Source organism: Rana temporaria, chromosome 6 (genome assembly GCF_905171775.1).
Source record: "Rana temporaria chromosome 6, aRanTem1.1, whole genome shotgun sequence".
Classification (NCBI taxonomy): Eukaryota; Metazoa; Chordata; class Amphibia; order Anura; family Ranidae; genus Rana; species Rana temporaria.
This window is the reverse complement of record NC_053494.1, coordinates 108561107-108575348: the sequence shown is the minus strand read 5'-3', so window position 1 is coordinate 108575348 and position 14242 is coordinate 108561107. Positions and strand designations below refer to the sequence as shown.

At 40.6% G+C, this 14242-nt stretch overlaps 1 protein-coding gene across 1 annotated transcript in view; it reads left to right on the top strand.

Annotated features, from left to right (window-relative positions):
• Nucleotides 1-759: 759 nt before the first annotated feature.
• Nucleotides 760-14242, top strand: part of LOC120943699 (growth/differentiation factor 8-like) — a 30185-nt gene continuing 16702 nt past the window's right edge. The window contains exons 1-2 of the mRNA XM_040357161.1: nucleotides 760-1249; nucleotides 11048-11412. Of these exons, the coding sequence (XP_040213095.1) occupies nucleotides 886-1249; nucleotides 11048-11412 (729 nt within the window). The 5' untranslated portion in view covers nucleotides 760-885. The remainder of the gene's footprint in view (nucleotides 1250-11047; nucleotides 11413-14242) is intronic.

Here is a 14242-nt window from a genome sequence, read left to right as displayed (position 1 = left end):
TTTGAAAAAAATAAAAGAAAAATATAATAATAAAAAAGCTAATGTCAATAAAGTACGTAAAGTTCAGTGACAGCCTACACCAAGAGCAGAAGCTTGAACTGCAAAAGCCCCAACAGTAAGACTGGCTGTATTAGTTATACATGTCAGTAAAGAAACACAACCTATTAAATCTATTTTAAGGCTAAGGGATGCTATCCAACATATAATGAGATGTCCACATGGGTGCTAATACTTGCTGTTGCTTTGCCACTCTTTATTAAAAAAGGACAACGTTTTAAAAGGGCAGTACTTACTACCTACATGTAAGCAGTGCTAACTATCTGTTCTGATCACACAGTGCCAATCTGATGGTGAATTATGTATATGTATGTATGTATGTATGTATGTAAATATGTATATATATATATATATATATATATATATTGTAAGAAAAATATTACTGTACCCCAAAATAATTTCTGGTATCATACAAGTACTTTTATGTATTAAATTAAAATAATATTTTAAGTTTATTAGAACCCAGCCTAATGCCTAATGTGCATATTTAGGTATTTCTTAAACATATGGTAACATTAGGAAAATACATTTAATTAGTGTCATTGAAAAGATAAACTCGTTTTTGGCATCCAACAAACTGCCACCACAGTAACACAGCTCCAGAGACTCTGCCAGCTGAATTCATTGTTTATGAGGCAACCAATCATTGGTTCTGATGATGCAAGCGTAACTTAAGTTACAGTATAAAAGTACAGATGAGCTGCAGATGATTTATTAGTGTGACAGGTTCCTCTCTAGTAACAGTAAGTAGGAGTCCTTTGACGTTTCAATATCCTATAACATAGACCACAAAGTAAGGGTAAACATTACAGTTGACTAAATGAGAACATGATAAAGGTACGTGCTTGTTGCTATATTTACCTGTGCATTTTAGCAGTTCTTCCATCAGTGAAACTGAATGACAACGATCAAGCAGCTAATAAAGACACTCTGTGTACTTCCTGCTCCTTGAGGCAGAACAGCAAGTCTACAAGACTAGAAGCTATAAAATTCCAGATACTTAGCAAGCTTCGCTTGGAACAGGCACCTAACATCACCAAGGAAGTTATAAAACAAATGTTGCCAAAAGCTCCACCTCTGCAAGACATAATTGACCAGTATGATGTTCAAAGCGATGCAAGCATTGAGGGGTCCTTAGAAGATGATGATTATCATGCAACTCCTGAAACATTCATTATAATGCCAACAGAAAGTAAGTATGTTGTGTTTGGACTGGATTAGCTATAAAGCTTTTTGGTAATTTCTTGCATGTTATCACTTTGTATTTAAAACGCCAGTTCTCAAGGGTTAGTTCAAATTGCATGAGAATTCAAGTACTTATGGAAGTCCAAACTACTGCATATCTGATATTACTGACCTAGCCACTGTATTGAAGTTTTTAAGTTAGCGATTAAATATTAAATGTAAAAATGCTTGCTTTGAAGTGTATAGGTTTGCATATAACATTCAAATTAGAACAAAATTCGTATAACTACCATTTAATTCCACAGTGGAGAAAATTATGTCAGGAGCTCAATAATACCTTGAAAAAGTTACATTATCAGATTGCTTTACTGTCAGCACCCCACATAGTACAATTGTTACATACCTTAAGGTACATTATTAGCTATGCCATTAAACCATGGAGCTATACAATCTTTACAATTATGGAAAAAGCAAAAAGAATCATGGACTTTAATATTTTTCTGACCTAAACACAAAAACTATGCGATAACTAATTTTTTGGGTTATTCAATGTAAGAATGCATGTTAATTGTTCCTTAAGATGTATAGGTTAGTATATGTAAAAGCAGAATGTACCATGGTAACAGCTCATGGTCATTTGATATTCTATACTATAATTTCTAATAAAGCATAAGTAATCATTTCTAATAAAGTTTGTAAGGCTGTATGGATGTAAGCATTAATTTCAAAAAGTAATCATATCCAACACTCCTGAAAATTCAAAATGTTTGGGTTCCATGTGTTCCAATACAAAAATAAACACAAACACATCCAGAGGGATGCATTATCTATGTATTCATAAAAAATTATTTGATGCAATCTCACTTTTCCAGTTATTGGAACTGTTCATATAAAATGAATATTTTCCTATTTTCGGGGTTTGTTAGCACACTTAATTGTGCATATGTCATATAAAGTAAATCACTTAAAGTGCGCTCTAAACTGTATCTAACCCCCCCAAAAATGTAATATATTGCTGCTTTTTTAGCTTATTTTCCCACTGGGTGGTCCTGGAATTAACTTACTTCCTGTCCCTTGGTGGATATGCCCACTACTCCACTGTATCTATTGAAAACGTCATGTTTGCTACCCAGGCAGAACTTCAAAAATGGCTGCATTTGCTAATATCCATTAAATGGAGGTTGCGTAGATTAGTAGTATACAATACAAAAATAAGGATGGTGGTCTTACTGGTTCAGCTCACAGGAAGTGGCAAGATCAGTAGGAATTTGTTATACTTGCTAAAAAATGTTCTTAGTCTGCAAAGTGAAAACTAATGTCACTGTAATATATAAGATTTTATGTTTTTGAGTTTAGTATTCAAGGTCTATGCCTTTGATTTATAATCTTGTCTTATTTTGAATACACCTAGTACAAAAAAGTGTAAGTGCTCCCCTTCTTAATATCAAAATACAAGTCTTGTGCACATTTTAACAGGGTGCAGCTTTACAAATACTGTATATTGGCCATCAGCAGAATAAGATAGATAACCACAAAAATGTGTTGTTCAAACTGCTTCAAAACCACTGTGACTAAGTGGAAGGCATACTATATCTGTGCCTGCCACCAAAATTGACAGCTATGACATGCTGAGTAAGGAGCTTGTAGTTTTTTTAATACTTTGGTTTTTGTTAACAAGCCATAGGGACACCATGAGTCAAGAGAGCTCTTTCAAATATATATATATTTGTTGTGTAGTTATACTTGGGTTGAAATATTGTCAATTTAGTTTAGATGCACATGGTACTTCATGTCATTCATTCATAACCGTCTATAAATAATTAACAAATAAAGCAGGGCTGGACTTTAGTCACTGGAGGCTGTGGGCACACAACACAACACCTCTCTGGTAGGATCATTTCTTATATACAGAGCATTTTTTTGGTTTCACAGGCAGGACCAGATTTCTTCATAGCTGAAGCTGATGCCCTGTACAAACAATGGGAATTTCCGATGGGATATAATCCGATGGAATTTTCTGTCGGAATTCCTTTCAAGCTGTCTTGCATACACACTGTCAGACCAAAATACAACTGTCCAAAACACGGGGACATAAAACACTACGACGAGGCAAAAAAAATATTACGTTCAATGCTCCAAACACTGGGGAATTCTCTTTGGAACCAGCTCCCTCATCAGCTCCGAGCATCCTCCTCCTTGATGGCCTTCCGTAAAGGCTTGAAAACACTGCTTTTTTCACAAGCCTATGGATAGACACTTGGCCATCCAAGCTCTTAGCAGGACGCTGCCTTAATCCCAGGCTGCGGTCCATGGTCAGGGAGTAGGGATAGGCTCCTTGTGTCCTGCCCCCCCCTCCCCTCCCCTCTTTTTATATTTCTGTTTACTTCTTGCTTGTTCACCTCTTAAACTTAGATGTCCTAGTCTCTTCTCTTAGCTCCTGGGAATTGGATACCCCCAGCTTGTTGGTAAGCGCTTAGACGCGAGTTTCACAACTCGCATTCGGTGCTCTATAAGCATTTATTCCAATCCAATCCAATCCAATGCTTCCGAGCATGCATTGATTCTGAGAATGCATGTTTTTTTCTCCGTCGGAGTTCCACACAGACGATCGGAATTTCCGATTGGATTTTTTCCATCGAAAAAAAAAATAAAACATGTTCAATTTTAAACTCCGATGGAAAAAAGTCAAATGTGGCCCACACACGGTTGGAATATCCATCAAACTTTTTTCATCAGAAATTCCGGTCGTGTGTACAAGGCATTAGACAGCAGGACTGCCAGTGGTGGCACACATTCAACTGCACATCATACTGTGGACTTAAACCAAGTTAGCCTAGCTTCCCTCAGCTTTGATGTGTCTTGTGTGGCTATTAGCTGTGATCTTGTAGGTGGGCTAGCTAGTCCGCTGTGATAGGGAGGTAAGCAATACGGAATAGTTGGCCTAGGGAAACTAGAAAATATACAGTAATACAATAATGTGACAATAAGCTTATATGGAAAGCAATGTATTTTTTCAACTAAGCATATAAATATATGGCTGATAATTATACAGTGGAAGCCGCCTTTTTGCCTTTGGCCCCTACTGGCACTGGCACACTGTGCTTAATGGTAAATCCAATGCTGTATACAAGAGTTCATTTTTTTAATAACTCTGTTTTAATTATTCACTAACAGAACCATTTGGTGTGATAGGGCCCTATAACATAACCATTATGGATCCACTGTTTCACTAATCTTAATCACCAAAGCGGTTACTGAAGTGATATTAAAGCATTATTAGACCCAAAAGTCAACATATATTATATTGCAGCTTACTAATTCTTAGATGTGATGGCTGCACTATTATTTTATTTTTTTAGGCTTCCCTTTATATATTTTCATCTGGTGGTCCAGCCAGTAAGACTGCTGTACAAGCTCTCCTGCAACGGTATCAGTTAGAGTGTTGAGACAAACCATTTACATTTGACAGGAGTGCTGACAATGATCAGCTTTTATTTATTCATGTAAAAAACATTATTCCAAAAGCAAAAACTGTTTCAGTAACTGAGTTTGGCTCCTATTCTTTAGTGGATCAACATTTGCTAATACATCTAACACTCCCCTCCCCCCAGACAAACAATGCTGCTGTCCAAATGTGTCCCTATGCTCCTTCATCCAAAGTGGGGGATCTCTAATACAGGAGGTGTGTTACTGGCCAGACCACAGGGTGAAAACAGAGGGGAAAAAAGTAAAAACAGAAAAGAAAACGAATGCAGCCACCACATCTAAGGGATGGTAAGCTGCAATGTATTACATTTTTTGTTTTGGCTTTATTACTGCTTTAAACTCTGACAGATTTCATAAGAATTGTATAGATGTTTTTAAACCAGATATAAATTCCTTGTATCCAAATGTATTAACCAAATTCAGCTGCTACTTGCATAAATCAACGGACAACCAGACAGATTTGGGCCCCTATTTTCCTTGGCTCCACACAGGGGCGGGCAGGGCCAGGGGTCGGGGTGGAGTTTTCCCCTCTGGCCGGCTACTTTATATTCAAAACGGCCGCGCTGCCTGTATGCTATTTTTTTTTCTGTAGATGGTAAATTCGGCCACAGCGGCTGCTGATTGGCTGGCTGCAGTGTATTCTGGGAGTTGTAGTTTGAACCATGCTCAAGTTCCTGGTGGCGGTGGGTGAAACTGAGCACCGCAGCAATAGGCACACCCTAATCACCTTCTGCATGTTTCATGCTTGTCAACAGAAGTGACTGTTCTGCCACAGCTCAGTACTGGGATCAGGGCTGTGAAGACAAGAGGTATCATTGCTTGTAGTGTGCAGAAGCTTACAATCTCATTTTTTCTATCTCCCCCCAAGTCTCCTGTCTGTTTGATCTGTGCCCTCATTCACTTAGATCCTCCCCCTATCTCCAGTGCTGTCTGCCCAGAGAACCCAGAGGTGAGGGAATGCTATTGTCAGGTGCTGCTGACACTGTGCAGGGAGGGGGGTGAGCTGCTGAGCTGATGTTCTAAGTCTAAGAAAAGTTAATTTTGGAGAAGTAAGCTGGCAGTTTCACATGAGGACTAATCAGGAGGATTTGTTTGCAGTGTGATGAGAATGATTAAGCTAACACAAAGGATCGGAAGAGCAGAGTGTGTATGGGGGAGTCGTCAGCCTTGCTTACAGCAAACAGATATCTTGGAAGCTGGCACATATCACTTTATAAACAACCCCCACACTCTGTGTATGTCCAGATAATGTGAAGAAACTTTATAACCATTCAATTTAACCCTGTGTTCTCCAAACTGTAAAATCAACATGTAAATTCCCCACATAAACTAAACACTCTATATACATGTTAGCTGTCCTCAATAAACAGAGCAGAGCACAGTGTTTACAGTTATTTACATGGTAGTGCAATTATATGAACACTGATTATCTAGAGAATAATTGTTTTTATTGAGAATTGTTATTTACTCAGTTAGGCCCGTTTCACACCAAGGGACATACATGTATCCCTATGGGATAGCGGATGAACATCCACTGACACCCGATCTCATCGGTCCTGCTATGCTCTGATTCTGCAGACGGAGGAAAATCCTATTTTTCCAATCCGTCTGCAGGGGGATCGGGTGAACACGGACAGATGGTCCGTGTTCATCCGATCCCCACATAGGGGAGAGCGGAGATCTAACAGGGCGGTCCCTGTGTGCGGGGACCGCCCTGTCATCTGCTGGCTCAGCGGGGATCAACGGAGCAATCCCCGCTGAGCAAGTAGATGAGACATGTACGGATCCTCACAGGATTCGTACGTGGGAAAGGGCCCTTAGGCTTGTTTCACACACACACGTGCACAGGTGTGGTTTTCATGCATTACGTGTGGGGCAGCCCATTAATTTCAATGGGCTGCCCTACACACAAGCAACACGGAAAAGAAGTCCTGAATCTTTTCCAAAAGTGTGCGGCACCCTGTAGTTTGGTCCACATGTTTGCAGATGCATGAAGGCAAGCCAATAACAAAGAATGGCACTGCTGCACATCTGCTTAAGGACAGCACATTTCCTTGCATGTTGGGAAGCTTGCAATTTTGCATGCGTTACCCACACGCATAGATGTGAACTTAGCCTTAGAGTGTTTCGTTTTTATATGGTGAATTTACACTTTGGATTATACAGAGTTTGGATCAACACAGGGTTAAATTGAATGGTTATACATTAACTTCATATTATCTGGAAACCACATACACAGAGTGCTTTGACTCTCATACTCCCCACACTCCTCTCTTGTACATACTGCCCACTCTTATACCCCCCACACTCCTCTCCTGTACATACTGCCCACCCTCATACCCTCCACACTCCTCTCCTGTACATACTGCCTACTCTCATACCCTCCACACTCCTCTCTTGTACATATTGCCCATTCTCATACCCTCCACACTGTACATACTGCCCAGAGACATATGAAGTCCTGCCTCTTGGACCGGCTCCTGTGATGGATGTCATACTGGTCCAATGCTGGGACGTGTGATGTCCATCTTAGGAGTCAGTCTTGCAGACGGGACTTAATGTAACATTGGCCGTGTAAACGGCGGCTCTCCTCTCTCCCCGTGCACTGGCAAGGCTGCGCTAATGGGCACTACTGTCTGATCAGGCTGAATTGATGAGCACAGGTAAGGCTGAGCTAATGGGATGAGCACCGATGAGACTGCATTTATGGCCGCTGGTGAGGCTGCATTGATGGCCACTGGCCACTGTGATGTCCATCTTAGGAGTCAGTCTTGCAGACGGGACTTAATGTAACATTGGCCGTGTAAACGGCGGCTCTCCTCTCTCCCCGTGCACTGGCAAGGCTGCGCTAATGGGCACTACTGTCTGATCAGGCTGAATTGATGAGCACAGGTAAGGCTGAGCTAATGGGATGAGCACCGATGAGACTGCATTTATGGCCGCTGGTGAGGCTGCATTGATGGCCACTGGCGAGGCTGCATTAATGGCCACTGGTGAGGCTGCATTGATGGGCACTGGCGAGGCTGCATTGATGGGCACTGGCGAGGCTGCATTGGATGGGCACTGATCAGGCTGCATTGATGGGCACTGGTGAGGCTGCATTAAAAAAACAGGTGAGCTGATTCGGTGATTCAATGGGCCACTTGACTGGACTTGCCCCCCAGGCCTAAGGCTGCCAGCCCTCCCCTGGGCCTCCACAGCAGTCACATGACTTGCTATGGCTATAGTTACAACTTTGTATACTAACAATGAGTGTGTTTTAGTACAGTACCTGGTATATGCCTATATAGTCAAAATGTTTCTAAAACAATATATGGTAATTACAATTACACATTTCGCAAAGGTACTGTATATAAATGCAATCCTCACTATAAAAAAATTGTTGTGTATGCATTCACAAAATACGAATGTGCCTCTTTTTTCATGACATGTTTGAACCCTCTGTTAACAATACCTAGAAAAATCACTGTTAGCCTGGCCTATCTATCTATCCACCTACCTACCCATTCATTATAAAAAAGAACTGGGAATAAATAAATAATTTTTAATACACAGCAGTGATCTCAGTACTGATCTAGGAACAGTAAAAAGGGAAGTAGCTTTAAATCATATCTTGTTGAGTAACATTCTGCCAGGAAATGGCATTTAGCTGAAATGTTGGCAAGATGGGCAGCTGCTTATATATTATACAAATGTAAGTGATAATGCTTCTCTATTCAAAGCATTTGAAACATACTGATCATGTACCAAAATATGCCGAAGCAATTTTTGCACTTACATAACTTTATGGCAATAACTCTTTATGATTTTATAGCCAAGATAGGCAGCAGCAGCTGCAGTAGAAAGTTGTGTGCTCAAAGACGGTTTCCTTATGTACAGAACTGCTTGTGGTTCTTAGAAACAGGTAACTTGATGTACAAGCCAGCACTGGAAATGATCCAGTTTCCTATCTCCTCTCACTTTTGCTACCAGCTGTATTTAGGACAAAACTATTTAATTGGAAGTTGTAATAGAAAGACAAACATTTCTATCATGACTGGATCAATAAATCAAAAGATAGAAAGATAGTTAGATAGTTAGATAGTTAGATAGATAGATAGAGATAGAATCTGTGTTACCAACCGGAGGTCCTACAATCAGCAACAAAACCCTCAATTGCACTGTTGCATCACAGTCATGTGATTGAATGTGTCAAGCAGGGGTGTACCTAGAGCATTTGGCACCCGGGGCGGATCCTATATCTGGCACCCCCCTTTTCCAGATGGGCAGTTGGCGCACCGTGCGTTGACGTCAAATGATGTCAAGTGTAGCGCATCCATGCACTGTGGCCCAAAATCCAGGAGAGTCCTCCTCCCTCTCCCTCTGCTCCCCTGGGCTGCCAGGCCCCTTCTCTGCAAAAACAGCGCAGAACGACTCGAACATTGTCATCGGGTGGCCGGCGCCAGACAGAAATACATGTATCTGACAGTGGCACACTTACTATGTGCTGCTGCCAGTGGCGTCACTAGGGTGGGTGTCACCTGGTGCAGTAAAACCTGGTGTCACCCCCAAAAAAAATATTTTCCTGTTTTCTGAAAGTGCGCCAAAGATGCAGCATGCAGGACTTTTGTTGGACTTTCAGAAAATTAAGAAAAAAATGTGCAACCTAAGAGAAATCTATAGGACTGCAGCTATAACTGCGGGTAAAATGTAGGAAGACACCCTTTACATTACACATACCATACCTCTGGACCCCTTCACATTACACAGCCCCTATACTGCTGGATCCCTTTACATTACACAGCCCCTATACTGCTGGACCCCTTTACATTACACAACCCCTGCACCTTTGGTCCCCTTTACATTAAACAGTCCCCACACCTCTGAATCCCTTTACATTGCACAGCCCCCATTGACACCAATGCTGGGGGTAATATTGCATGCACTGACACCAATGCTGGGGGTTATTATTGCATCTACTGACACCAATGCTAGGGGTAATAGTGCATCTACTGACAATAGTGCTAGGGGTTATTATTGCATCCACTGACATCAGTGCTGGGGGTAATGCTGCATCCACTGACAACATTGCTGGGGGTTATTAACAAATGGGCTTATTTTACTTCTGCTTCATTTTCATGTGCCTTGCTGCAAAAAAATGAAATTTACAGCGTATTATGCATCCATAGAACAGGGAAAAAATAAACTGATGGGAGCATTGGAACTACTAAAATAAATATTGTTAAAAATTGTGAGTGATATCTGCTTTGAAACAATTAAGGGCTTGGTCATACCAAAAAGTGGTGCAGGAAATCCATGTTTCGTGTGCGTGTCCCACACTGCGTTCAAAACGCACTGGGTGTGTGATCTCCTGCAGGTTTATATATATTTTTCTAAGGACACCTCTAATGCAGATCACACTCAGTGATCACACGCAGTGCGCTTGCCTGCCTCAGATCACATGGTACCATATTACCATGCAATTTGATGCAGTAAGTTTTTGAAAAAGCAGTGTGTGCATTACATTTTTGTGCGATCCAGTGGCATTTCATCCCAGTTAAATGAATGAGCTGAAAATTGCACAGGAATCCAGCAGGAACACGGAGCATGTATCTGTGTGATTCAGGTGTGAACCAGCCATAAACCTTATTTAAATCATTATGTCCTAAATATGCTCTTGACTAATTTGCAATAAACTAGTATGGGGGCAGTTTAGAATTTTGGCCCTGGGCACCAGAAGATGTTGTTGCATCAGGACAAACCCCCCTCCCCCAGACTGTTGCTTGCAGATTTTACTTTACGCTACTTATAGGGGGGTGTTCAAGCTGAAAAAAACCCTGCCCTCAGTAGGTGGTGTCACCTGACCCAGGGGTGGACCATACCCCCATAGTGACGCCACAAACACCCCCCAATGTGTGGCACCCCGAGCGGACCACTCCCCCCGCCCCCCTGGTACGCCCCTGGTATCGGGACATAATTTCAATGTTGCAAAATGATTTTTTTAAAATACATTCTCTTTAGTGTACTAGTACAAGTAAAGCAGAATTAAACAAACACTATCCAAGCAGGTTGCTATTTTACATGCTGGAGTCACTTACATAACGTATCTAGTAATGTGCATTTTTGTGCATTTTTTAACAACATACAGATAAATATTATAATTCGGGACAGTACATTTTGTTTTTTCTATCTTATGTACCTTACATTGCAAGAGCAATTTGATTTTGACATATGACTATCCGGGGAGTGAAGAAATAGTCTGTAAGTTTCCTATCTCTAAATATCTTTTGTTCGTTTAGCATCTCAGAAAATCCTCATTTTTTTCTCCTTTACTTATTAGATGATTTGAACTATGAAACATCCAAAACAAAAAAATGCTGTTATTTCAAACTGAACTCTGAAATTCAGTCAACTAAAATATCCAAGGCACAATTATGGATACATCTAAAGCCTGTCCAAATGCCTGCAACAGTTGTGGTGCAAATCCTGAGACTCATTAAACCCTTGAAAGATGGTACAAGACACATTGGAATCCGAACATTAAAACTTGACATGAATCCAGGACCTGGAACTTGGCAAAGCTTCGATGTGAAAACTGTTCTGCAAAACTGGCTGAAGCAACCTGAAACCAATTTAGGCATTGAAATTAAAGCGTTGGTTGGAAATGGAGAAGACCTTGTCATTACCAACAATGAAAACGGCTTGGTAGGTTTTATACTGCACTTAACACTCTTTTAAAATTAATTCACAGCGATTGCTATTAAAGTCCAACTAACATAAGATAATGTTGCAGTTTTACATGTTTGCCTGATGAATGAAATAATGGTTTCTTATCTCATGAAGATTTCATTGGAAAGATATCTCCATCAGAATCCCATTTCTGCCACAGCCATGAAATATTCTAATAGTAAGTTCACACCTCCCCAATGTATTCTTCATAATGCAGAATATAACTGGGAATCCAGCTGAAAGATAGTGACATCTCTGTTATGGACTTTTAGGTGGATAGGGGTGGCAAAGGTACATATTATGAAAGTAATGTCTAACCATCAGAGTATCAGAGAGCTCTACAGCCCATGGGTGCCTCCTCATAAATGAGATTGTACTTTTGTAAAGATTTGGCCTATAATGTCACAATATTAGAAAAAGCTAGGCAAGTTCTGTGTTTTAAATATGTATAAATGCATCTCAGCCAGTATGAAACTTTTATCATGGCTTACTAACCAAACAATAGTCATTTTGCACTAGTTAGAACAATACTTAATTTTCTTGTGATCATTAAGAGTGAATGATGCAAATCAAATGCATCAATGTCACCAAGATCATAAATACCATTCATGCATCTTATGTCTTAAAAAAAAAACATAGAAGAATCTCGACAATTGAGCTGCCTTTTCTTTCTATTTTAAATTGTGTGCTTCAGTATGTGAATCGATGACTATATGAAAACATTTAGAAAATGTAAAACATTTGGCATTCAATATTATTTTTGCCATTCAGCAGTTTACGAAGCGTTTGCTTACAATATTTATATTTTATTATTATACAATATTATAATATATTTAATATGTTTAAAGCGGATGTGCCACTAAACAAATATATTAAAAGCCAGCAGCTACAAATACTGCAGCTGCTGACTTTTAATATAAGGACACTTACCTGTCCTGGAGTCCAGCGGTGATCGCAGCAGATGACGAGCCGATCGCTCGTCACCCTGCTGCTCCCCCCTCCATCCACGGTGAGGGAACCAGGAAGTGAAGCGCTCCGGCTTCACTGCCCGGTTCCCTACGGCGCATGCGCGAGTCGCGCTGCGCCCGCCGATTGGCTCCCGCTGTGTGCTGGGAGCCGAGTGTTCCCAGCATACAACGGGGGACGGACGGGAAGCGAAGAAAAAAACCGTCTTTTGCCCGTATCGTAGGGCCGGAAGTGGGTGCAGATACCTGTCTGTAGACAGGTATCTGCACCCCCCTCCCCCCTGAAAGGTGTCAAATGTGACACCGGAGGGGGGAGGGTGCCGATCAGCGGGACTCCACTTTAGAGTGGAGATCCGCTTTAAAAAATTTAATTTGTATACTTATAAATGTGCATGTAATAGTATATACTGTACATCATAAGATAATACAACAAAGGTCAACCCTTTTATGCTGTCCACTTATTTAGTCCAACCTGAAGATACTGTTTGCAAAATGAAACTTAAAGTCGTAGTAAAGTATTAAGCCCTGTACACTCGATCGGTTTGTCCGATGAAAACAGAACGATGCACTGTTTTTATTAGACAAACCGATCGCGTGTGGGCCCCATCGGTTTGTTTTCCATCGGTGAAAAAATTTGTTTTAAATTTTTCCTATGGATAAAAAAAAACGCAAAAAAACGATCGTCTGTGTGGAAGTCTATCGGTCAAAAATCCATGCATGCTCAGAATCAAGGGGGTGTTAGATGTACTAGCATGTTTAGATACACTAACAAATTGAAGCTGAACTTCAGCTAAGCACTTTTAAACAGTTACAGCAAACAGTTTTCTCCTTTTGGGATAAAAGTTTTACATAAATAAAAGCTGATCATTGTAAGCAACCCTATATGTGGTAAATGGTTTATCTCATCACTGTAACTGATATATCTGCAGGACAGCTTGTTCTGCTAAATTACATCTAAGAATTTGTAAGCTGCAATATAATAAATGTTTGCTTTTGGAGTTAATACCACTGGCAGGACCAACAGACTACATCATACAGTATATGTCATTTTTATTTTGCTTTTAGTTCCTCTTTAATTCCCTTTAAAACCATTCTTATATATTGTTTATATTATATTCTCCACACTCAGTAACTCCTAAGTAATCACTTATATATATAAGTCACAATATAAATGTTGATAAATAAGTTCTACAATAAAGAACAATTATGGCCGTCCATAAAAAAGACATGCTGCAGCACTTTTCGATACATGTAGGAAAGGTTAGACCAGGGGTGCCCAACCAATGGCCCGGGGGCCACATGTTGCCCAGGAAGCCCTCTGATGTGGCCTGCGACCTCCTGCTCTGGGATGGAATAGAATAGAATAGAATAGAATTGAAGACTGTTATTAAAGTTACGTTTATTACTAAAATCACAGTGTATATATGGGCATATCTGTTCTGCAGTAGTTACTGGACTGTTTTCAAACTGATCCGCAGGTGCAGAGCAGTGAACCTGCGGGTTACCTGCACTGAGCCATAAACTTGTGTTATAACCTGCGAGTTTGGTGCACTTTCCGAAAGTGGTGCATTGTTCCCAAAGGTGCATTGTGCTGCACCCTCGGTGTGGGTAAACCACAGCGCATCAGTGTGAAAGCAGCCTTAGACCCCCTTTACACAGTCAGTCTGACCCAATCAGGCCCTCCATTAATCTCCAAGGACTGGCAGATGTAAACAGACTTGTGTCTATTTACAAATGCCTACCTCCAATTCGCAAAAAAAAAAGAGTAGATTGGGCTCTACAGAATAGAGTGGGCTGTGTCTGTGTCCGCTCTGCATATGCACCGACCTGTTATCTGCCCA